General features: G+C 33.7%; 2 protein-coding genes across 3 annotated transcripts; both read left to right on the forward strand.

The window, feature by feature from the left end:
- Positions 1-8,662: 8,662 nt before the first annotated feature.
- Positions 8,663-13,539, forward strand: LOC110792790 (uncharacterized). Of its 2 annotated transcripts, XM_056826909.1 has the most exons (4): positions 8,665-8,790; positions 9,462-9,516; positions 11,389-11,709; positions 13,004-13,539. In XM_056826909.1, the coding sequence occupies exons 3-4, from the start codon at positions 11,434-11,436 to the stop codon at positions 13,526-13,528; spliced, it is 801 nt and encodes a 266-aa protein (XP_056682887.1). In that variant the 5' UTR covers positions 8,665-8,790; positions 9,462-9,516; positions 11,389-11,433; the 3' UTR covers positions 13,529-13,539. The 2 variants fall into 2 exon arrangements, with proteins under 2 accessions (XP_056682888.1, XP_056682887.1); XM_056826910.1 differs by lacking the exon at positions 9,462-9,516 and having other exon boundaries at positions 8,663-8,790.
- Positions 13,540-14,062: 523 nt separating this feature from the next.
- On the forward strand, positions 14,063-25,694 carry LOC110792789 (uncharacterized). The gene is made up of 4 exons (XM_021997612.2): positions 14,063-14,350; positions 14,474-14,836; positions 22,971-24,184; positions 24,430-25,694. The coding sequence occupies exons 1-4, from the start codon at positions 14,348-14,350 to the stop codon at positions 25,394-25,396; spliced, it is 2,547 nt and encodes an 848-aa protein (XP_021853304.2). The 5' UTR covers positions 14,063-14,347; the 3' UTR covers positions 25,397-25,694.
- Positions 25,695-27,506: the final 1,812 nt, after the last annotated feature.

Consider the following 27,506-nt stretch of genomic DNA (forward strand, 5'->3'; position numbering starts at 1 on the left):
TATTAATTATTAATTATTATTTTTTAATTATTAATTATTAAATTAATTATTAATTGTTAATTGTTAATTGTTAATTATTAATTGTTAATTGTTAATTATTAATTATTAATTAATAATTATGAATTAATTATTAACTGTTAATTGTTAATTGTTAATTATTAATTATTAATTATTAATTATTAATTATTAATTATTAATTATTAATTATTAATTATTAATTATTAATTATTAATTATTAATTATTAATTATTAATTATTAATTATTAATTATTAATTATTAATTATTAATTATTAATTATTAATTATTAATTATTAATTATTAATTATTAATTTTTAATTATTAATTATTAATTATTAATTATTAATTATTAATTATTAATTATTAATTATTAATTATTAATTATTAATTATTAATTATTAATTATGAATTATGAATTATTAATTATTAATTATTAATTATTAATTATTAATTATAAATTATTTATTATTAATTATTAATTATTAATTATTACTTATTAATTATTAATTATTAATTATTAATTATTAATTATTAATTATTAATTATTAATTATTAATTATTAATTATTAATTATTAATTATTAATTATTAATTATTAATTATTAATTATTAATTATTAATTATTAATTATTAATTATTAATTATAATTATTAATTATTAATTATTAATTATTAATTATTAATTATTAATTATTAATTATTAATTATTAATTATAAAGTATTAATTATTAAGTATTAATTAATAATTAATAATTAATAATTAATAATTAATAAATAATAATTAATATTTAATAATTAATAAATAATAAATAACAAATAATAATTAATAATTATTAATTAATAATTATTAATAATTAATAATTAATAATTAATAATTAATAATTAATAATTAATAATTAATAATGAATAATTAATAATTATTAATTATTAATTATTAATTATTAATTATTAATTATTAATTATTAATTATTAATTATTAATTATTAATTATTAATTATTAATTATTAATTATTAATTATTATTTGTTATTTATTATTTATTATTATTATTAATTATTATTAAAGAGTGGTCAAGGAAAAGGGAATGACAAACCTTGGGGGGTGGTAGGGTATCATTGTAGAGGGATTTGGGGGTAAGTGAAAAAGAAAATAGGGTAAAGGGAATGACAAAAACCACCAAACAAACAACAACAAATGGAATGAAGCTCCATCATTCCCTTTCCCTTTCCTGAAAACCCCCAACCAAACGCCCCCTAAAGGTAATTATATCCATGATAGTAAATTGTATATATAGATAATAGTTTTTTTTAATCTTAATATCAACCTATATTATAATAACAAGACTAGTCATTTACATTACATTTTATATTTGCTAATAGCCAAACCATCAACTGGTAATTGACATTACATTTCGTATGTTGCTAGTAGACAAACCATTGTTTGGTAAAAATCACAAATCCACTAGCAACTAATTAGGTAACAACGCAATTTATTTATGTAGCAAAGTGAACCAACGCAATTTTTTTGGTAATTATATTCCTTATAATAAGTTTAAAAAATAGTTTGTTTGGATTAATATTTGAAAGACTAGAAAATAGTGTGGCCGGTCGAACCTAAAGGCCCTTGTGATTAAGAAGACGCAAATCTAAAATATCGTTCGTTGCATGTACATGAGATGTCATTTGATCTAATCCTATTTACGTGGCTTATAATATTTAAACATTCATAATAACAACCTATATTATAATAACAAGACTAGTCGTTTACATTACATTTCATATTTTCTACTAGCCAAACCATCGTCTGGTAAGAATCACAACTCCGCTAGTAACTAATTTGTAACAACGCAATTTATTTATGAACTAAAGTGAACCGACGCAACTTTTTGGTAATTATATTCCTGATAATAAACTATATATATTTAAAAAAATAGTTTGTTTATCGTTAACTAGAGATTTCAGTTGATCTTATCTATCTATTTATTCGTCTCATAATATTTAAACATTCGTAAATAACAAAACTAGTCGTTTACATTACATTTCGTATCCTGCTAATAGCGAAACCATTGTTTGGTAAGAGTCAGAAATCCGATAGCAACTAATTTGGTAACAACGCAATCTATTTATAAAGTAAAGTGAACCAACGCATATTTTGGTAATTATAGTCCTTATAATAAATTTTAAAAATAGTTTGTTTAGGTGAGTGTGCACGCGCGGACTTAATATTTAAAAGACTGGAAAATAATGTGGACGGTCGAACCTAAAGGTCCTTAATTGTGACCGAGAACACGCAAATCTAAAATATCGTTCATTGGAGATGGAAGTTAATCTTTTTACATTTATAGGAACACACGTAATATAACAAAACTAGTTGTGTACATCAAATCTGATATGTTGCTAATATCCAGACCACTGTTTGGTAAGAATCACAAATCCACCGGCCACTAATTTGTTAAGAACGCAATTTATGAACTAAAGTGAACCAACAATATTTTGGGTAATTGGATTCCTGCAATATACAAGAAATAGTTTGTTGGCGTGCAACTTAATATGGTAACACCGGAAATTAGCGTGGCTGGTCAAACCTAAAAGTCCTTGTGATCAATGTAACAGCCCGCACTTTCGAGTTGCTATTTAGATTTATTTATATCACATTAACTACAAATTAGAGTTTAATATATAATACTAAACCGGAATTAACTCTCATAATCAACTTTGAATACACAAGAGGTTTCAACCTATCACGTCACTTGATGTTTCCACAATATTTTAGTAGAATAATTTCTTTCTCAATCCATACCTTGATCCATATCCGAGCTTACTCAATTCCTGCAAAACCATTAGAAAGAGAATCTGCCCCCACCATAACAGGTTCAAAGAACAAAATCAGGGAGACTGAGTACATATTGTCCAACCTGAAACTCATTTTGGTGGCTTAAAACATGATACCGTAATTTATTTATTTGTAAGGTAAAACTGATTTGAAATGATCAGAAGTCATATTTCAAATCAAGCTCAATAACCAAATTTCAAGAACTTAAATCATAACACACAAATTCTTTAAATCATAACTGTAATATGCATAATTGATTAAGTAAATTAAGCAAAGGCTTCAGACTCATTCACTAGGTGTGCAAAAGATGTTCATATCATAAGAAGTCTTCAAATCCACTATTTAGCATAGTCAAACCTTAACATATACTTTGAAATATCCATCATGGATTCACAATCATTTCTCATGATTTTAATTATGAACCTAAGCTAAGTACAAACACATCTCGAACCATAATAGCCACTAAGGATTCTTCATACTGAATCTCTCATACCAAACCACATACATATTCTATTGAAGACATTGAAACTCCAATTCGCATCGATCTTGATAATTTATTTTTGAAATAGTATCATGAGGCTAGTATAACCTTAAAAGATTAACTATGAGTTATTGATACTCAAAAACTTTAATTTTTCCCAAAATACTTCTTGCAAATGATAAATAACGTATCAAAATCACACTTCGAATTTTGCAAACAATATATGTTTGATATTTCAAAACACATAAACACACTAATTCTTTCACATTTTTTGCTTATTCTAGCAAATTCCAACACATTTTGTCTTTAGAACTTATAAACTAACTAGGGGAAGAGAACACGAATAGAGACGAGTTGAATAACCACTATCTCCAAACTTTTAGGGGTCATCACTCACCTTTCCACACATGCTTGCAAGACTTTTAGGACATGTCCCAAGATAGATGTACATATGTACATTTACACGGATGCACATATGTGCATTTACACATATGACACACAAATACACAAGTGTTGTTCATGACCGTTATTAAACGGCTTCTTCCCCACTAAAACACATGTGAAAACTTATTTTATAAATTTAAGAAATATATAAACGTACTTCTTCAAAGGCTTGTATCACAAACCAAATCATATCTGAATTAATACAATTAAACACAGTTGAAAATGTTGTCACATTGCTATTTAAATTGACAAATCCATCCAAAATATTTGCTTAAAAATCATAATAGCTTATCCAAAGCTTTTCACAAAATTTATATACATAGATCTTGAAAATACGATAACCTCAACACCTATATGTAATTCAGTTCGCTTGAAAGCACTCGCATATAGTTAAATTCCAAGGTATAGCCGAAATCCTTAAGCTTTCAAGAGTCATACTCACGAATTCAAAATAATAACCTCAATATTAATCCACTGATATATTCTCGATCCCAGAACGCACATATTTAGTTTGCAGCACAAAGATCACCCTTTCAAATTACTCCAACCAATAGTCAGAGTACTATAATAAACTCAATCCCTTATTATAATATGAAACCTTAATAACTTTGAGTATGATAACCCGAAATCTCACTTACAAGTAGCTCCAGATGCATATAAGTTATACCCAAGTTAGCTTAATAGCTCATTTAAGACTAGTCAATTTGATTTGCTCTTGATCGTATGTGGTTACCTACCCAACACTATAACATTTTTAAAAAAATAACTTTCATTAAGAATATACTATAAAACAATTTATAAATACACAATCTTATCAAAATATGCATAGTTTAAAAAAAATTGTTCTTAATCTTTCAATTCGAACATACTCTTTACAGGAATCATATTGACTCCTCCAATTAAATAACTTCTTAATCAAACGTTTGAAATATAGAATATCTTAACATAGTTAATTGATCTTCAAAACTCGATAGCGAATAGACCATACAGATTAACTTGGAAAAACAACATAATTAATTAAAATAAGCATAATATAATGGGTCGCTCAAAATTAGACTTTTTAAAAGATCAAATAGTTTATTTTTTTCCTTTTGGTTACCAAAACTGGTATATCAAATCATAAAACTCATTTCAAAAAGCTTATATTATAATTACATCACGAGTTATAAATAAATAAATAACTAGAAGTGATCGTGAAATTAGCGTTTTTCATTTATCGATAATTCATAACTCTTTACTTAATTAAATCTAGCATACGGAAAGAAAATAATCATATTATAAAATAATTTATAGAAGTTCTTATAAATTATATGGTTCAAACAGTAGTTCGAGAGGAACAAGGAGTAGAAAATTAAAGAAGTTTACCCTGAATAAGTACTCGCATATGATTCGACTGATAGTTCTTGCCAAAACTTATTTATCCCAATCATAGATTAATATATAGTAATTGAACTCATGATTATCTAATCATGTTCCTTATTTCAAAATTTTCCATACCTATAGCTTGAATACTTAGAAAATTCCCTAACACTATTTCTCAAAACATACTAACGAATATAATTACACTAGCACAGGGTTGCCTAAGTTGTAAGAGTCTTAAATCGCTACAACCCATATCCTTTTTCCAGTAAGGATAACTATTTTTAACAAAATCTAAAATCAATCCTATACCCAAACACACGACCAACTTTCACAAGTCTCACCATCAAACTCACAAATCTCACAACCACATGGTCACAAGTCTCATGTACATCAATCAAAATATTTCGATTCAAAGCACAAATCATTGAGTTCATTGAAATACTAATAATATAAAAATCAGACATATTTTTACGAAATCACAATTTTCAAATCATAATAACATAACACTTGAAATTAATTCAAAAGTCTTGTTCTTAAATATAAATCACATAATTCACATAATTCTTAAAATCTAGGAAACACAAGTCATAAATTTTATAAAGGTGGATGGACAATGTTTACCTTCAATTGTCACACCTAACCTCCAAGAATCTCATTTCACAATCACCATCAATCGCTTTAATCTGAATTCAATCTTCCAGAACACATCCCCGTACTTTAATCTCTAACGATAACCCTTAATCTTGACCATCGATTTTATCTTGAACTTCATAAATTAATCACCAAAAATTTACCTTTCCCTTTAGAAGCCAACAACGCAACTAAGAAGTTGGGGAAGTGAGAAGTAACAAGGAAGAAGAGCAACAACAACACATGGACATCAGCAACTGTTAGCTTCATAAGATCGTATCTCCTAACTCATAGTTCCGATTTTAGTAATTCTTGAGCCTAAGTTCATTAGGTCGAAGAGATATACAATTCCTTTTCAGATAACATAACCTCAAAATGATCAGAAGATTGTTGAAATAATAGAAGAAGAATCTGGTGGTGACATCACAACAACAGCAGCAACACTCAGTTAAGGGCTTTATCTCCTAGAATAATGCTCCAAATTGAGTGATTCTTGAAACGAAACTAGTTAATTTTTCAAGGAAGAATTGGCTAAACATGAGCGTATGATGGATGAATTTGATTAAACAGAACCGACCTTTGAGAAATGCCAGCTAGAGGAGGAAGAAGATGAGATGGGTTTCGGGTCTTCTAATTTGGTTGATAAATTAAGAACTTGCCTCACTAAATATGGATAATGGAGGAGATGACAGCAAATCAAAGAGGTGGAATGCCTCTTCAAATGACACATAGGGAAGGATGAGAAAGAAAAAATGAGTTTCTTATTAAGGGCAATATAGTAATTTCAGTTATACCAAAAATCTGATTTTCTTCTACTTATTAACAATACATAATAACAAATAATAGTCAATCATAAACCCATAATTTCACAAATATATTTTTAGAAAGGTAATTAAGCTAATAAAATATCATTATAGTTTAATTCGAAGTGGCTTAAAAACGAGGCTATTACAATCAAGATCACACAAATCTAAATTATCCTTGGTTGCATTTACCGGAGATGTCATTTGATCTTATCCTTGGTGGGAGTTCATTAGAGATGGAAGTTAATCTCTTTACATTTATAGGAACACACGTAATATTAACAAAACCAGTCGTGTGCATTAAATTTGATATGTTGCTAATAGCCACTAATTTGTTAACAACGGAATTTACGAACTAAAGTGAACCACAACGCCATTTCGTATGTTCCTAGTAGCAAAACCATTGTTTGGTAGGAGTCACAACTCCCCCAGCAACTAATATTTTGGTAATTAATTATATTCCTTATAATAATTTTAAAAAAAATAGTTTGTTTGGGTGCGTGCGCCCGCGCGGACAACTTAATATTTAGAACACTGGAAATTAGCTTGGTCGGTCGAACCTAAAGGCCCTTGTAATCAAGAACACGCAAATCTTAAATATCCTAGGTTACATGTACCAAAGATGTCAGTTGATCTTATCCTATCTATTTATTCGTCTTATAATATTTAAACATTCCTAATAGCAACCTATATTATAATAACATGACTAGTCATTTACATTACATTTTCATATTTGCTAATAGCCAAACCATCGTCCGATAAGAATCACAACTAGTTTTGTTATTAGAAAACTATATTTGTGGTATAGCGTGGACGGTCGAACTATATTTCCTGAAAATCCATAGCATTCATGGTTTTCAGTATTGGTATAAATCAAAACAGGTGTTGGATAATACCACTATGGGATACCTTTGTCATTGCAAAATATTAGCTGGTTATATCCATAACTTATCTAGGTGATTATCTAAGATTATCTGTATTTCGCCTCAAACTTTTCAACTGCTTGTCTGTTATTCATCTTCTTCCTCTGTCCTCTTTTCTGGAAACCATGGATGACCTGCAAATATGAAATAACCCCATTTTATTGTTGGCCAAACAACAAGTCGATTTTGTCCATCGTTTGTGATGGATTTTCTCTTATGAATTATTTTCAGGTCTAGTTTTCGTTTTTCAGATCTAGTTTGTAGTCCATTTTTATTTGCTCTGACCGAATTAACAAATGTCACTAGGATGTTCTAGGACGACGTGGTGAAGCTGGGGGAGAGGAGAGAGAACAATGTTGTGAAACTGGCTAGAGGAGAGACAATCATCGGGAGAGGCGACGAAAAAATTGAACGTAAAATTTTCCGGCCTCAAGTGACAAAAACAAAGGTCGACTTCCGGGGCAAGTATGTCGTTGCCGGCAATTCTAGGGTTGTGTCGGCGTAATTGGTTGCAGGCGTGTCAGCAGACTTTCCGGCGCCGCCATGAGCGCTGGAGATGGGTGGGGATTAACATAGTATTGGGGTAAGTAGTGTTTACTTAGTTATCATTAAAAACCAAATATTATTTTTGGTAATTTCAGAAATTCTTTTTTGATATTTTATAAATACTTTTTAGAATTTATGTAAATCAAAGAAAATCAATTAAGGTAGTGTTCTCTTCACCTGAATTTGACTTATCTTATCTTATTGTCCTTGAACTTATCTTATTTTATCTTATCTTATTTTATTGACTCTTATCTTATCTTATCTGAACTTATTGACCCTTATCTTATCTTATTTTATCTTATCTTATCTTATTGACCTTTATCTTATCTTATCTTATCTTATTGAAACTTATAGTATTACCTTATGTTATATTTACCTTATCTTATCTTATCTTATTGACCCTAAACTTATCTTATCTTATCTTATCTCATTGTCCCTTTTTTATCTCATTCTATCTTATCTTATCAGACATGAAATAAGGCTTTGTTTCGTAAAAGGTTTTCCCGGAAAACACTTTTTCGAGTTTTACGTTGTTTGGTATGGGCTGGATTTCTGATGTAAAAGTTGGGCTGAAAATGATTTTACATATGGCTGAAAACGTTTTCCCCCAAAAAAGAAGGGAAAACAGTTTTCCATTTCTTATTCGCTCGTTCCAAAAGCAAGCCTTCTTCTCTCTCATTCCCAAATCAAAGCTCTCTCCTCTCAAATCTCCTCCTCCTCCTCTCAGCGTTGGGCAACTTCAAATCGAAATAGGTATTTTTCTCTTCTCTATTCTCTCTCTACTATCTGATACAATTTGATTTAGGTTTTTTATTGTGTTCAACTTTATTGTTTTGGGTTTTTTGCTCAAAATTTGGTTTGATTCTTTGTTAGATATTCGATCTATACTTCAATATGAAACAGAGACGTATTAATAGGATTTTAAGTTAAAATTTTGGAAATTTCCTTGCTGCTTTTGGGTGTGGAGTTTAGTTAAATCAGATCGGGGTCAAGTAATTTCTCAGTTAATATGGTCGCCGGAAAATATTCATTTCCCAGCGAGTTTTTTTTTTGGGTTTTGATTGGAGGGTTGAGATTTGAAGTGGATGATAAACTGATAAACTACAATTAGACAAGGACTAGAGAGTTTGTGAATGGAGGAAATTGTGCCAGATTGTGGGACCAAAACAAGAGTATGAAAAGGTTAATTAGAGTAATTAATACCCTATCCATCAACGAGCTTGTGTAATCAACATATTCAAACTGGTATTCAGCAACTCGAGTAACCATCTGCAATAGGGAATTAAGTTATGGTTAAATTTACGAGCAAAATTCCGAATTTAAGGCTATGTTTTTCCATATTTTGTATGTTTGTATCATGCCCTTCAAGTGTTTGATGAATTGCCTCAACTAATATTTGTTTCTTTATGTCTGTTGATTATCAGATTGTATGCTAGTATGGAGTCTGATCACAGAGTATCAACTCAAAGTTCAGTTTAGGTAATAAATATACATTCAAAGTCCATTACCGTATGGTAATGTTTAGTTGGTTACACTAGTCCCCGAAATGATCCCTTGATAATTGTTGTTTATTTATGTTATTGTAGATGAACCGTGAATTAAAAGGCATGATTGTTGGTGCTGTGGCAGCCATTATTAGTTATGTTCTTGCTTTTCTTGAAGTTTATAAGTCTAGAAATGGAGGGCCTAAAATAATAAGGCAACCTTACGTGAATAGGGATAGTTTGAGGGAGGCTAATATCAATAGTATTCTATATTGTGGTGATACTCATTGTCTAGGACAGATTCGTATGACACCCGCTGCTTATTTTAGCTTGTGCAATATTTTAGTTGAGAGGGGACTACTATGGGAATGTCGTCAAATGAGTGTGAAGGAGCAAGTACTTATATTTCTACACTTGCTGGGACATAATGTAAGGTTTCGAGCAATTGGAGGGAGGTTTTTTAGGTCAACTTGGACCATACATCAGTATTTTCATGTTGTGCTTCAAGCTATCCTTCGATTGTACACAGAATTTGTAAAACCACCAACATCTACACTTCAACCAGAAATCCAAAACAACCCTAGGTTCTTTCCATGGTTTGAGGATTTCATAGGGGCTATAGATGGGACACATGTACGTGCATCTGTTCCTATTGAGATGCAAGATAGATTTCGCGGTAGGAAGGGTGGGACGACACAAAATGTATTAGCTGCTGTTGATTTTGACCTTACGTTTACTTATGTTCTTGCTTGTTGGGAGGGTTCTACGCATGATTCAAAGGTCTTAGGTGATGCACTAAGAAGGGGGTTCAAGGTACCACAAGGTATTTGTTGTCTCTTATTTTTTGTATTTGTAGATTGATTGATAATTTGGTAATGATTTGTGATTTTATTTACATATATAGGAAAGTATTATTTGGCTGACGGATGGTACGGTGACCGTAAAGGTTTTATGCCTCCATTTAGGAAAGTTCATTATCATTTGAAAGAGTATACTAACAACCCTCCTGAAAATGAAAATGAGTTGTTCAATCTTCGCCATTCTTCACTTAGAATGTGTGTAGAGAGGGCATTTGGAGTACTGAAGAAGAGGTTTCGTGTCTTGGATGCCGAGCCATTTTGGCCATTTAAAACACAAGTTGATGTGGTTCTAGCTTGTTGTGTGATACACAACTACCTTAGAGGCGTAGATCCAAATGACCCAATTGCAAGAGAAGTTGACATGGAGATGAATTCACAAGATGCAAGAGCACCACTTACTTGAAGGGAAGTGAGAGAAGAAACAAAAGAGTGTGTGAAAAAGAGAAAGGCCATATCATTGGCGATGTGGACTGCATATAAGAAGCCTCGGACATTGTAATCAAACTCATTCAATTAATCACAATAGATATGTGAGCATATATTAGCTGGCAACTGACTAGAACAGTGATACTAAGACTTGACTGCTTGAGGCCTCTAAGCCATGTGCGTTTTTGTTTATTCCTGGTAAAACATGTTCTTGCGTTGTATGAAAATAATGAAGCTGTAATCTTGTTATGTTCTTGACAAAAGAAAGCCGTTAGACTACTGCTCTTGCAGAAACATATTTTCTTTATTAAGCTTGCACTTTGGTTGCTTGTCTAGAACTAGTCAAGGATGGTATAACAAATCTCCTTATTTATACTCCTTTAGTCCTCTGTTTCTGGCCAAGTATTATAACTTTGCTTGCCTGGAGTTCTAAGTGAGAAAATAAGCTCCCAAATGTGCAAATGAGCAGACTTATATGTAATCGAGTATAGAATGAAAAGTTTATTAGAATGCTATATTTTTCTCATTGATTCTCTTTACTGTGTCTTTTGTACATTTGTACTTTTCAAATGCAAATGCAGGTGAAAAAAGAAGAAAAGAAAGCGAATTTTCGTTGGTCAAAACCAATGTCTAAGGTATTGCTGGAATTTCTTGCTGAAGAAGTGAGAAAAGGAAACAGGCCAAACAACTCATTCAGAACTAGTTCTTTCGTAGCAGCTGCAAAGAATATTTCTGAACTATTTCACACTACTTGTACCGTTGATCATGTTGAGAACCATATGAGGACAGTGAGAGCTACATGGGGAATAATATCAAAACTTCGAGGGACCTCTGGCTTTGGATGTGATGACAGCGTGAAGATGGTCACAGTATCTCCTATTGCTTTTAATACTTATGTTCAGGTAAATAAATAACTCATCGCTGAATATTTCTTGCTTTTCTCTTATTGTTGCTGTAGTTTAGTTTAATAATTTACAACTCATAATAGTGCTTATATATTCTGGATAAACTGGCTAAACAATGCATTTGCTGGATTGGTGTATCAGCCTATAATAATCCAAGTGAGTATAAATACTTTGATTCTTGCTAAATACATATACTGATTATTTGATTCTTGCTGAATACATATACTGATTATTTGATTCTTGCTGGTAACATAATTGAGTTAACTGGTTGTGGAGGTGATTGATTGATGATGATTCATGGTATTCTTCTTGAACGAAATTAATTAACTTGAGCAGGCAGATAATCATACAAAGCTTAGGTAGGTAATTAGGTGGTATAAGTTTTCTGGATGGCTGGCATAGGCTTGAAGTACTATATCCAAAAAAAGAAATAGCCAAAAGTTGAACAAGAAAGATAAAAAAAAAAAGTAATAGCCATAAGTTTTCTGGTGCTATTTTCTCTTTTTAATTTCTGATTTATGCTGCTGATGTGATAATTTTTAGCATCTCTTAATTATTTGCAAACTGGGTTTTTTTTGCTGAACTATGGATTTATGTTTGATTGATGGACACTTTAACACAATAGAATGACAATTGTTGGGTAAGTTGCAAAGTAGTTCCTTTACCAATAAACGTACTTGCGGATTGATCCTGATATGCTGATAATGTGTGACAATAAGATTCTTGCATTGGGGATGTGACCTTTTAGTTGAGAATAGAGTGTTGTTTTTGTGGTATGTGATGTTATGTCATCAATTCGTTGCTGTCTGGAAACTGTGTACTTTAATTCCGGTATAGTTATTTGATTATATGGTAGAAATTACTTGTGCATTTTTATAGTAAAAAGAGAGGAATAAAATAACATATTAGTGTGTTGTGAGACATCACATTTTCTTCTTTTAGTCTGAGCACATGACACTTTAAGTTGGCATAAGATAACTAGAATTATTCTGATTGTAACTGGTCTATCTATTAATCTTTGTTATGGATTATGTGATATGCTTGCTGTATGATCCCCCTGAAGTATAGCATGCCTTGATATCTTTATTCATTATTGACAATTTGTGTTGTAGCAATGTGAGCATAATCAAAGTCATCTTTTGGTACTGTGATCATGAGCAGTTCATTGATGAATGTTCTTCCTTGTCATGAGCAGTTCTTTTGGTACTGTCATCATGAACAATCATCTTTTGGGACTGTGATCATGTTTTGTTTATAATCTTGCTCATAATATTCTTCCTTTTTTAAACAGCAATACCCAACTCATGAGCGGTATCTCAATCGAAAAATTGATATGTATGAGGAAATATCAATTGTTGCTGGCAAAGATATGGCTAGAGGAGACTTTTCTAAGTCATTTGCTGACATTCAAGTGACTAGCATTGAGAGTGGGCAGGGGCCAACAACCACTACTGAAAATGGGCCAACAACCACTACTGAAAATGGGCCAATTAAATCAGAGAGTGCTACTTCTTCAGAGCCTAGGCCACATCGGAAGAGGACTCGAGTTGAAGAGGAAGGGTGTGACTTGCAACAAATATCTACTCAATTAGGAGAAGTCGTTGGTGCTCTTAAAAATTTTTCGAACAACCAACTTGATGTGGAAAAGCTTCATGAAGAGATAATGAAGATGGAGGATTTTGATGAACTAGTTCGTGATGCCGCCTTTAATCATTTGGTTGAGCGTGAGATGCTAGCTAAAGCATTTTTAACAAAGAGAGAATTACTTCGTAGGCTTTGGCTCCAAAAGTTCGTAAAGTCTCTACGTTCATACTAACATGAGCTTGATTAGAGTGTTGAAATTGAATAATGAGTTTGTGAACTATTATTTCTTTCAAGTTATACTATATACTAAGCTTGTGAAATTTTTGAGTACTTGGATATTTGATCATATGTTATTGATAATATTACTAGTGAAATATTTAGGTTTTGATTATTATTGACTCTACTTATTAGTACTCCACGTTATATACTTGCATATACTACTGTAGTTGGTAAAAATTAGGGAGAACAGTCCCTAAAGTAAAGGATAAAAAAGAAAAGAAAAGAGAAAAATGGGTAGTTGATAGTTGCTTTTCAGTTGTCCAAACAATGTAAAATGATAAGAAAGGAAAACCAATTTCCTGCATACCAAACAAAGGAAAATTTATAGGAAAATGTATTTCCTCCGTAAATGATTTTCCATGTAAAACAGTTTTCAGTTGAAAATATTTTAGATCATACCAAACAGGGCCTAAGTGAAAATAAGGTGAAAAGAGTGGACAGCCTCCATTTTGGACCAACTTACATAAACCACGTGACATTTTAGGGTGATCCTCAATTCCTTAGAATTCTCAGCTGATTGAAGGGATTCGAATCGATAAAATCGAGCAAACCTCCTTGTTTACCAAACCCTAGAAAAGTCCCCAAAACACCTTTTCCTAACCGCAATTTCACTTGTTCAATCTCATCGCCAGTTACCAAATCTACCATCTCCGTTCACTCATTCATTCTCAGCCCCAAAGAATTTTTCTCTCTTCAAGTAGAATTACAGTCTTCTTCAACTTGTCAAACTTCAAATTCTCTGCGAAATTTGGAAGAATCTCTTGCAAAAATAATGGTTTTTCTTTCTTCTTTTCAATTCAATTTAATTCATTTAGTACCCATTCTTTGTTTACTATTGTTGATTGAATTTTTGTGGGGTTTTTTTTTTTAATTTGGTTGTGATTTTGTTGTTGTGCAGAGTGGGAGAGTTGGAAGGGATTATCATTCAAGAAGGGATAATGTGCAGCAGCAGCATCATCACCCGCGACACCAGAATCATCATTCTTCGTCATCGTCTCGTTTCGAGGAAAGCAAGTCTGGTCGGGGCAAGAATCCTCCTTCTCGGCACTTATGGGTGGGGAATTTGTCGAACCACATTGATCAATCGACTCTTACTGATGAGTTCATTAGGTTTGGAGACCTCGAAAACATTGCGTATCATCCGGGTCGGAGCTATGCCTTTGTCAATTTTATCCGAGAAGACGATGCTATTGCGGCTTTGAATTCGCTTCAGGGGTTTAGTCTTGGAGGGATGCCTCTTAGGATTGAGTTTGCCAAGTCGGTTAGTTTCTTCTTTTGTCTACCCTTTATCGTTTTCGTCATAATATTGGTCATTTTGTGCCAACATTTATATGTCACACATTGTGCTTATGTACTTGTTTTGGAGTTGAATATGATGATTGTATGGAATTTTGCAAGTTCAGAAAGTTTAGTACATTTGAGATTTGAGATGATTATGAAAGTAACTTGTTCTTCACCCCGGAATTAATAAGATACTTAACTCGAATTACGATCAGCAAATGAAGTATTCAGTAAGAATTACAACCCTTCCACATTGGTTTAGAAGTATTTCTAATTATGAAATTAGTCATGCCAAACACCATCAGGTTTTCGATAGTACGATATATGGAAATAACTTTGGTTATTAGCACAAAATAGATTGACACAGTCAGGTGATCTCATAATCCTTCTGCTGATCTCAGGATTCTTTACATGCTCACACAAAAGTGCTTTGAAACATGGACGCCACCAAGTTATAGCAAATTCTCTAAAGGCATAGAACCTAGCTATAGTCCTGTCGTGATGATTATGACATATTCTTAGCTTTAGACGATGATAACTTCCCTAACCCTTAATTAGGGGCAGTCAACCATGCTATACATGATGAAGCTTTCATATCTGAAATAGCCCCGTGGACCCAAAAAGCAAGTACAGGTGAGACATATCCACACTCTCAATCTATCTACCCTCCTAAACTAACTACTAAAAGCAGGGAATACAAAGAAAATGGCCTTATTAGGATTGCAAGCAAAGATCTAATTAATACAATCAATAGTACAGTCAAAGACAAACTAAAGAATGAGTAATTGCACAAAGAAATAGATCAATGAAGACTGTAATCAGGAGCTTAGTTACCACTTGTGAACTCTGGCAGAATCAACCAAAATCTGGAGTAAGATTCCGAAGCACTTGACAAACCAAACTTCATGAGCAAAAACTACTCCAGCAACTAGATCCCGAAAACCCCAGAAAATTCAGGGACAACACATATCCAAAAGGAACTCATAAGGATATCACAATGAAAACTTTGATTGATGATTGAATGTTCAGCGTGAGGACAATCCCATGGATGCAAAAATGGCCTGATGCAGGGATGGGCGATAATGAGAACGACAACCCATATCTACATACAAATACAAATTCTTAATAGAGAAAGGAAAACTTGAAGAGATTCACGAGGGAAAACAGAAGCGGTCTAGAACAAATTTCATGTTCTGCGATCGCTCAATGCTTAAGTGGTTTGCAAATGATACAGCTCTAATTTTATGAATCTTACTTGGCAAAACTGCTGCTATCTTACGTCTCTCTTGGAAAAAGAAATCTTGATTAGAACCTTAAGTGGCAGAATATTAAGGTGGAAGATAAGAAGTGCTCAAGAAATATAAATTTAACTGAATTTATTGATTCCTCAAAAATATTTCCAGTCGGCAAATTGTGCCAAAAAAGATGCTAAATGAACCATTTGATCCGAGACTCATACATGTCAAAAAATTTAGGTTTTGTTGGATAATGGTTAATATATTGTTGAAGGTATAAATAACATCCCCTTTGATACTAAACCTAGATACATCATTGCCAAGAATGAATTAACCCTGCATTTAAAGCACCACCAAAGTTCCGCTACAGAACTTCTCCATTGTGGTCAGGTAGGCCGAGTGAGGTGGATGACTGTATGCGAGGCAGTTTCCAATATAGCGTTTTATCTGATTCACAATGACCATATGTAACTAAACAAAATATAAGAAATTTATGCAGCTTGATTATCATTTATAAAATCAGTTCAATTATACTCAAAAGTTATGTGGTCAACTTCTTATTCCATTTGAAATGGAGATAAGTAGTATGCCACAAAATAATGGAAATTGCACGGCACCTTCCACTCTCAACCTGTGGAGAACAACAATTCCATTGAATTAAGAAGCAATTGAATTGATAAAATAACACCACACAGTTGCTATTCCAACGTCAATCAAATTCAGATATATATACGATATGCTATTTCCTAGTATTTCTCCTTGGCTATTGCAATGAAACCTTTCCAGTTTCCACTATGCACCTTATATGTAATATCTTTCTCAGCATAAGCCCTGATTTTGTCAATTTCGGTAACAGTCCTGCTTGCGTTGTATGTTCTGCTAGTGTCTAAATTCCCCAATTGTGGCATATTGCTCGACTTTCTCTATTGGTTTTTATGGGAATGATGAGTATCACGATGAGACTGCAATAGAGTTTAGTGATTGCCAGATTCATTCTCCTGGTCGAAGGGCACACTAGAATTCATCAGGAAAAAGAAATTAAAGGATAATTTTAACATACATTCAGTTTTTACGACATCATTTTTTGGCATTGACACATATCAGCCAGATTTCCTGGTTTAAGTGTCATCTCATCAGTTGCAATCTGTAGAGTAAAGAACTAAAGATACTATGTGGAAAGTATAAAGTAATAGCTGGGAATCACTGGATCAACATCTATACTAATATATTAAAAGGCGTTGTGTAAAACGTCTATGTGCCACGTAGTACTCTCCCCATTACACTCACCAAGTGTTATGTCATGTGATGTCATGGACAACCAAAAATCAATATAATGAGGTTCGAACACCAGACCTCAAGTGTGGAAGATAACTCTCATTACCATCTTAATCAGCCATCAATTTATAAATAAATGTTAAAATGAAGTTTAAAGCAACTAAATTTCCATGTGACTTTTTAATTTCTATGGACGATTTTGGAAAAAAATAATAATAATTAAAGCATTATGACAACCACAAAGAAACATGATGTCATAAGTCTCATAATCATCAATTGTAGGACTGCCCTTCATAGCTGCATATATATCTAATTTGGTGTTTATTAATTGGACGCACTTAGTTCCACGAGAAAATAAATTATACAAATTACTTGCCATGATGGTAAATTTTTAAATTACTTGTCATGATAAATGACGTAGTCTGTCTGGGTTGGCGAACTTAATGAATGCTTTTCACTCTTTGGAATACAAGTATTTTGGTCAAATATTGAGCTCAAGAAAATTCTAAAATTTAAACTTTTCAATGTTGCAACCGGGGCATTGTCCGGGCCACACACTAATTTGATTTGTGAAAACCTGTTCTAAAAAGCTTTTCCTCGGAGCAATTTCCACCGTGTTTCGCCATACAATTCATGTGGACAGTGTTCTACACTTGCGGAATGGCTGAATCTGACATGCTTCCCTGTCATGTCTGAACCATAATATTGTGAAGTCGAGTTTATCATTTGAAACCAACAAACAACAGCAACAACCCATGATGGTTCCTGTCATAAGCAGGCTTGGGAAGGTCTAGATGCATGTGTCTAGGCATGAATGTCAATTAGGATTCAACTATAAAGGCTTGAGTGTTTTGTGAAAGGACTCTATAAGTCTTAGGGGGGCACAAGCGTGAGCTTTATCATCCACCTTTAAGGTGTAGTATTCTCATACGAGCATAATCGAACATATCATCAGAAATCGATGTTGGGCGCCAGTTGCTGTAGAATTGAGTTTAACAGAGTAATAGCCTTATATCAACCTTTTACTGATGGCACAAAAGAAGTTTAGCCACTTTAGATCCTTACCGAACTGAATATGCACCTTTGTTCAATGACTACAGTTCCATGTATGCACTTATCATTTGGGGATTGGGTTTACTAGATGTATAATCAAAGGTGTTGTACAACTATGATGACACGTCGATAAGCTTGTATCCTGTACTTATGGAAAGGAGGCTTAGTAATACTGTCCTTGTTGCGGTATGAGCATTCACAATCAGTGTGGCTTTCCTTATGTTCTCAAAACCCAATAAAACAAGCTGGTCCATTTATGTGTCGGCTTTCTCCCTGGAGATGGATGGTTGAGAACCTAATGAAAAGTAACTCAATAAGTTTCATCCTCTTCCCAACTCAAGCTAGATGCACTACAGGTTATCTGGTTGAATTTAAGCATGAGAAACTTCGTGAACGTGTCTCCTGCTCATTTCCGTGAAGGGTAAACTGATCAGATTTCAAATATAATTTGCATGATCATTAAAAAAAAAAAAAAGGGGTTAGAGATATGTTATAACTAGGATACTGGACATAGCTATCTTATCAATTTTAAAATTTATAACTCCCCCAACATTCAAACTGGTCTACGTTTGCAGTTGTGATCTGCTTAATTTTCTCAGTTCGATGTCCAGAAAGCAATGGAAGAGAACTCCACCAGAAAATTATCTCATCAATTAAAGTTGGATGGAACTGGCTAGCTAATACATGGTTTTTATAGATAAAAGAAAATTTTCTTATACAAGAAAAGAAAGAATTGAGTACACAACTAATCTTGGTTACCATATTCTGCTGAATATTAGTATGAGAAGTTCCCGGTAGGTAGTACCCCTTGCCAGTGGCTATAAAGGTGCTAAGTAGATCACACGGTATACAAACACTAACCACAGCAATGAACTTATCTCAGAAACTCCTAAGATTCTTATTTAACCAAATAAGCCAAGAGATGCCTTGAAGCATTATGCAACTATAACGTCCCTCTTCACCTTTATCAAATTAACATCTTTGCTGCAGATGTTATTTGTATTGTCCTGCTATTTCAGTTCTCCATATGAATCCAAACCAACTCATGAGGAAAGTGTTTGTCATTGTGTTATGATAGTATATGCCTTATATACGTGGTGAAAGATTGAGCTTCTCTTTGAACTTGAAGACAATTGACAACAACACATGTTGACTGAATATTGCGGCATTATTGCCTCATCATAGTTGTAGTTTGATATCTGTTACTCTTATCTGAGGAAACACGTATTTTATCTTGAAATCGGACATGGATGTTGAGACAAAGTTCTCGTTGATTATATTTTCAAATTCTGAAAGACATGCACATCTTCGGCATTAATTTGTTCAATGTACTCATCCAAAACTAATAAAATTTATCTCAGGCCCTTAGTATATTTCACATATTTTGTTCCCTCTTTCTTTCTTTTTTCTGTTTTCTATATGGCTACATGGAGTTAACTTTTCAACAATAACGTACTTGAATTGAAATCAAAGTGTGGTATACGAATTTAATACCTATATTTTGGAGTGTCAATTGGTAATGCAAGTACTTAGAATAAATTGAAGGATCTGAGGAATATTTGTCGCGTTTGTGTGTATGGCTTTTCTTATTTTGTGATCACTGGTATGTATGATCTTGATCAATGTGGAAAATTTCTATGCAAATTGAAACATTTCTTAAATTCCGTTTACAATGTCTTACAGAATAGTTTCATATTTGTGAAGGGCCTGAACTCCTTATATTAGCAAAGGGTTTAAGAACCAAGATTGTTTGTCTGTCCCAAGTCTGATTCACTTGTTTATCTGCATATCAGAGCTGTCTTTTTAGGATTTTCAGTGAGGTGTTCTTTTCACATGAAGTCCACTTATATGAATCGAAATTTATCTGAACAGACTTGTTTTTTCAAGTTGATTAGAGATTTAGAGGACACCCTAAATGAACATAATTATGTCTCGGTTATGGGTAATGGTGGAGGCACATTTTCTTTCTTCCGTTAATTATCTCCTGGCTCCAAAATGAATGTTCTCGTTTGTTTAGCACTCACCATGCTTATCCTCTGACTTCATGTATCTAGAATTTTGTTTATTCAAACTTTGTCATCGAGGTCCATGCAACGAAAATAACATGTTATTTTTGTAATTTTATTGGCAAATGTTACTTTCTGTAGCAAGAATGTGTAACTTATTGTCAACTGTGTGGGCTATATGCATTTAGTTGTTGATAAAAGTGAATAAATGTAGGGAAGCCGTGAAGGGAGTTAAGAAGTTTAAGCATAAAGGTGATTCTTGATGATAATTAATCCCACACTCATGGAACTATTGTACATCTCTAGTTTTTCCTGACCTTAAGAGTTAGCAATGTTTCTCCAATGTTTTTTAAAGCGGCTTCTGAAGTGATGCTCAGAAAGCTACTGCTTAGAAACTTCACTGGTTGACAAATTGCAAAAGTTATACCATATTACAATCTTATTATATTTGTAAAAGTAACTAGGGCCCGTTACTGTGCAAAAGCGTGCATCTGCTTTTTTCCCTCGCAACTTCTCCAAAGCCCTTTTGTTTTGATGGGAAGGTATGTGGTATTTTGCTAACTTCTGGATGTCTTGCAATTTATGGTTCTTGCATTGCTGTAAATGATGTGTCTCAGCTCTTTAATCATGTATTTTACTTGTATCTTTAGGAGATAATGGTTTACATAATCAATGACCAACCAACCTTTATGTGTTGTCAGGGACTTGTGAACTTCCTTCTAGTAGTGTTGTGGTTAGTGCACTGGTTTTCATATTTAGGTGCTCTGATGTGTTGCCTGTTCACCTGTTTATCTGTGCGTGGACATATGTTGTTGTGTGGGTTGTATCCTTGTGGCTGGTGTGGCTTTATCTCCATATGTGCCATTGTAAAGGCGAATTTGTTTATGTGCATGGGCATCTGCATATCTTGGATAGTTTAGGTCTTTAGTTTACAGTTGATTTATATTCTCGGCTGCATGCTTCAAACGATATTTTCATCCGGTAAGATAATTCGTGTTGCATAGTCTGCATACAGTGTGACAAATGTTTATCTAGATGCTGGCTCTATTTTCAACTAAAAAGGAAGCCATTGTTTCTATATAAATTGGCATTTTGAAGAATATGAGGATTCTTTACTCTTGCATTGGAGATGTAAGATAGTGGTGGAAATGTCTTTTGCATTTTCTCATGAGTGTACCTTCATGCCTAGTTTTGCAGCGTACAGTTGAATATTCTATTTTATCGAGAAAATATTGGATTCCTTTCTCACTATCTGATCCAGTTGTTTTTTTGCAAATTTTTTATTTACAATATTCATCACGGATACTGATAGGAATGGTGCTTTTGGTCCATGTAAATGTTTATTGATGACAATCTGCAAATTGATGGAAATTTTGAACTTTCTTTGATATTTTACCTTCATAAGGGAGGTTGATTGCTGAGCAGTTCTCTTGGTAGCTTGTTTATTTCTTCGATGAATTTATTCGTCTTCCTCATTTCTGAAGTCTTGATTTCTTAAGCTTTTAACTATGGATCCGATTAATTTAATTATCTCATTTTGTTTTGCCCCTATGAACTGCCTTATTTCGCAGTTATTGAAACATCTCTGTCTGTGTCATTTTGTCTTTAGGGAGCCTGAACTATGTTTTCTTGGTTGAATCTCAATATCGTCTTGTTTGTTTTTATTTTTTTTTATTACTGAGCTTCACCAAACAATATCTAAATGTTTTGGCATCCAGCAGACAAATCTCTCTTCCACATTCTGATGACTCTCCCATTCTCCATCTCTCTGGGAGGAGTAGACGTTTTGGGTGCATATGTCTGTCTATTCATTATATGTGCGTCATATACACTCCTTACAGATATTTTTCTACTGTATATCTTAGAAAATTTTATGTCCATTTGTTTTGGGGAAGCTATGTATACAGATTTGCTTATTATAATTTTGCGCATCTGGGTAGCATGAGGATGTTTTTGCTGCAATGACTTCATATTTTTTTTATGTCTTAACTATTGCCTGTGGTGTTATACTAGTCATCGGTGAAGTCTATTTACCTAGAATTTACTTGTCTGCATATTAACCTTTTAAGCTAAAATCTTTACAAGCTTTTTGTTTGTAATGTGCGGTCCTTGCTGGATATTTTAAATTACATTCAAATGTAATCCTCTGAAGCAAGGAAAAATTTCAAGTGATGATTTGTCAGTTTGTGTGGTAGTTGCTAGTTTGTAACTTATTGGTTGAGAAGTTAGGTTAAGTAGTTACGAAGCAGTGTTGGCTCGTGCAGTTTCTGTGATAGTTGCTAGTTTGTCGCTAATTGGTTGAAAAGTTAATGTTAAGTACTTGCGAAGCCAGGGATGCCAAGTTCCCAACCGCATGTGTTTTTAAAGATCTGGCGAGAGGCTATTTTGTGAAATATTAGATTTTACTTTGTGGGGTCCCTTGTATATCAGCACCTCATCCGTACGTTACTCTTATTGTAACATGATATGTTCCAGATTGCTTAATTTTCAGCTTAATGTTATTCTTCCTTGTATACAAGTTAATTTTATTAGATTCTGATCCCAGGATAAGTCATCTGCTCCACCACGTGATGAATTGTACTTGCCACATCGAGATGAGGTGCAACCTCGAAACAAAAGTTCAGCATTTCCACCAAGGGAATCTAGAAAGCGTCATGCTAGTCCTGATGCATACTTCCCAGATAGTCCGAGGATAAATGAACGTGGCACAGACCATCCAACCGAAATTTTATGGATAGGGTTTCCATCATGCTTGAAAGTGGATGAAGCGATTTTAAGGAAGGCTTTTTCTCCATTTGGAGATATTGACAAGATAACTGCATTTCCCGGCCGTACATATGCGTTTGTCCAGTTCAGGCATCTAGCATCAGCTTGCAGGGCTAAAGAAACTCTCCAAGGAAAGTTATTTGGAAATCCACGTGTGCATATTTCTTTTGCTAGGAAAGAGAATGCTTCATCTGCTGGTGGGAGGCGGATTACGGGACCAAATGCTCCTGCTTCTCCACATTTTAAGTCCACTGTTCGGACTGGATCTTCTGACCACTTACGCAGTAGGAGAAATGTCAGAGAATCTGAAGATCCAAGCATGAGGACCCCCCATTTCCCAGACATGGAATATGGAGATCCTGATATTATGAAATTCAGTAGGTTGGAGTCCCAATGGACTCATACAAGTGGCTCCAATGAAGATAGAAGATTCCATGAACTTGGGCCAGACGTAGGTTCACCACAACGGCGGCGGGGATATTGTAGAAGTCCTTTTAGAGATGGAAATTCTCAATTTAACGACTTTTCTTCTCAAAACTTCCGAAGAAAAAATCCATATCCAGAAGATCCAAGGGAGTTGCCAGAAGATACTTATAGCTATCATGGTGGAAAGAAAATGAAAATCGATTCCTTTCCTCATGATGAGCTTCCTGAATATCCTTTGCATAATGCAGAACAGGATAAGCATGTCTTCCATGGGTTTGCTCCTGAACCTCCTTTATCAGATGAGTCAAGGCCTCCCTTCCCATATAGAGAAAGACTACCGGAGAATCCTCCAAGCTATAATCGATCTTTAGGGGATAGGCATGACAATTGGGGATCATCTCATGCTCCTCCAACTTCGTCATCAAATCCAGTAGAATGGAAAAGAAGTACAGAGTTGCATAAGCCAGGACCAAAGGAATGGAAATGGGAGGGTACAATTGCAAAGGGAGGAACTCCTGTCTGCCGAGCTCGTTGCTTTCCAGTTGGAAAAGTCATGGATTTCTTCTTGTTAGTACAAACCTTATCTCATGACTTTCTGAAGTTACCTTTTAGAGCTAGTACTGTGCTTCATTGCCTCTATTTACCTGTCCTAATAGAATATAAAAATAAAAATTAGACTATTCTGGCTTACGATAAGATGAAAGAAACAGCAAGAATTAATATTATGATATACATGAAAAAGTTCCATGATGTTTATGTTATGTTTCTTGTCCATGTTTTCTGGTAACACAGTGATAAATCTTGTGGTGCAGGCCAGAGTTGCTGGATTGCACTGCACGGACAGGGCTTGATATGCTTTCAAAGCATTACTATCAGGCTGCCTGCTCTTGGGTTGTCTTTTTCGTTCCTGCAAATGATGGTGATATGGAATATTATAATGAATTTATGCATTATCTGGGTGAGAAGCAGCGAGCTGCAGTGGCTAAGTTGGATGATAGGAACACTTTGTTTCTTGTTCCTCCTTCAGATTTCTCTGAGAATGTACTGAAAATTCCTGGAAAGTTAAGTATATCTGGAGTTGTTTTAAGTTTAGAACCTTCAAGTCCGACCTTGGAATCTGGTCCTGAAGAGTATGCGAACAAGGGTAGAGAAGTTGTTTATTCCCATGTTGACACATCATACAGCAAATTGCAATCGTCATCAGGTCCCTCTTGTATGGCAGTCTCTTACTCGAATCTTGAAAATTCAGGAGTGAATAATGCATCATTACAAGGAAACATTAAAACTTCAGCTCCATCGCTATTCTCATCCTATGGTTACCAACCTGTCCCTATGGATTCTACATTGCATGCATATCCTGTGTCTGAAGGATATAATAATTCGAATTCTGGCAGTGTTAATTACGATGGTAGTATCGGATATGAACACAAGCTTCCATCTTTGGCTCAGGGTCTGAAAAGGCAAACTCCTAACGACATTTATAGATCATCTGGCTTCACCGGAAATCAGCATGAGAACCTTTCCTCGAGATACACAACAAATCAGGTATCCTCTGACATTTCACCATCACCATTTAGTATGCTGCAGCAGCAGCAGCAGCAGCAGCAGCAGCAGCAATCAACGCAAACAGAAACATTCACTCATACGAATCCAGTGGGACTACAGGGGACTATAAATGCACAAGATGATGGGGAAGCTGATCCTCAGAAACGACTGCAAGCGACTTTGCAACTTGCTGCAGCTTTGCTTCAGCAAATCCAACAAGGGAAGGCGCCTTAGTTGTTGATAAATGATAATACACCCCTCAACTTGTTTGGATCGCTAGCACAATTGGATCTTACTTTGGAGTTGAATCAAACTATCCCTTGGATAATACCATTACGGACTAGTATTCTAGCCTTGTCACCTTAAACTTACGATGACGTCATATATGTTAGACAATCAACCCCTTTTGCGCAACTTACAATTTGGGCTTTTAATGAGTTGAGCGGGCTTCACATCATAACCAGCTATTCTAGACTCAGCCCATGAACAAGCTCATGTGTATTAATATAAACAATAACTGTTTTCAGTCCCACATCGCTTGGTAATGAAAGATTCAGATGCATATAAAATAGAGGAAGTAAATATCAATAACAGTTATACAAAATGAAAAATATAACATAGGCAATTTTGTAAATACGTTCAATTTTAATGGCCTATTTTTTTTAATTAATATTTTTATGATTATTTTTTACAATATGGGTACCAAAAATGGTACAAAAAAAAATGAAACAATGGTACCAAAAAAAAAACAAAGGTACAGGAAAATGAAAAATAGTATCATTTTATTTTCGACAGATTATATCCCGTGTATATACGGATATTCTAAAATTATTATGTAACCATATTTTTTACTCTGTACAAAATATTTCTCCCCTTAAAAATAAATCTTGAACATACTTATTTAATCATATACTCCCTCCGTATTTATTTAAGAGATACACTTGGCGGGGCACGAGTATTAAGAAGAAGATTTGAATGAAATAAAATAGGAAAATTTGTAATTATTAATTCAACCTATGCCCGATTTTCTTTAATTAAGCCTACCTATGCAATACTTCTACATAATCCAACCTTTATGACCCAACTACTATTATTAAGCCTAACAAGTTACTAACCTGCTATAGGCGGTATTCACCCTTACGTGGCATATAACAAGTATAATTTTTATTTTTCCCCTTATTTTCTTTAATTGCTATTTTAATTTTCGTTCCTCTCTCCTCCGCGATTTTCTGCTTCATCTCTGCACTCCTCTCCATTATTTCTCTTCTACCTCTTCTCCACCATTGTCGATCCCTCATACCTCTCCATTCGAAGTTCATCAAAAATAATCAGCAATTGCTATGGGTGGGGTAAAGCTTGCCTGTTGGATCTGGATCTTCTCAAATTCAATTTTTTTTTTCTTTCTAAATTTTCAACAATACCACAATAACCAACATCCCACAACATAAAAAAAACTATATTATTCAAAATCTCGGGTTTTTACGAACTGACCATCAAGGAAGCCCAAAATTCAAAATTTACCAAAAAAGGAAAAAAACGCTAAGGTTCATAAGTTCACCTTCAATTGTACGATTTTGGAGACGAAATTTGAATGCGCGTGGATGAAGTCACCTATTTCCACAAGAAAATCGCTGATGATGTCATAAACCAGTACAATTGTGGTTGAAGCAGCAGTAATGGAGGAGAGAGGAATTGAAACACGGTACAGAGAAGAGAATGGTTAAGGGTTTTTTGAAAAAAAAAAATGAAATCCTTGTTTAGGTGGCAAGTGATGATGACGTGTCCAATATTTTAGGAGGGAAACCAACTTTAGGTTGTCAACGTTTTTAACGTTGACTTTGTAGCAGGTAACCGGTCATCCAGGCTTAATAATAATAGTTGGGTCATAAAGGTTGGATTATTTAGAAATATCGCATAGGTAGGCTTAATTAAATAAAATCGGGCAAAGGTTGGATTAATAATTACAAATTTTCCTTGACTTTGTAGCAGGTAACCGGTCATCCAGGCTTAATAATAGTAGTTGGGTCATAAAGGTTGGATTATTTAGAAATATCGCATAGGTAGGCTTAATTAAAGAAAACCGGCAAAGGTTGGATTAATAATTACAAATTTTTCAATAAGATAATAAAGCAAGTGGGGTTGGATAGATATTTTAATAATTAAACAAGTGGGGACCATGTCATTTTGGTGGGTGGGGGTGGGGTGGGTTTATGAAATTATTTGTTTAATATGATGGTGGGTGATAGGGTAAATTAGATGTATTATTTAATTAGATGGTGGGGTTGATAAGTTACTAAAAATGGCAAGTGTATCTCTTAAATAAATACGGGCGGAAAATGCAAGT

Source organism: Spinacia oleracea, chromosome 4, assembly GCF_020520425.1.
Source record: "Spinacia oleracea cultivar Varoflay chromosome 4, BTI_SOV_V1, whole genome shotgun sequence".
Classification (NCBI taxonomy): domain Eukaryota; kingdom Viridiplantae; phylum Streptophyta; class Magnoliopsida; order Caryophyllales; family Amaranthaceae; genus Spinacia; species Spinacia oleracea.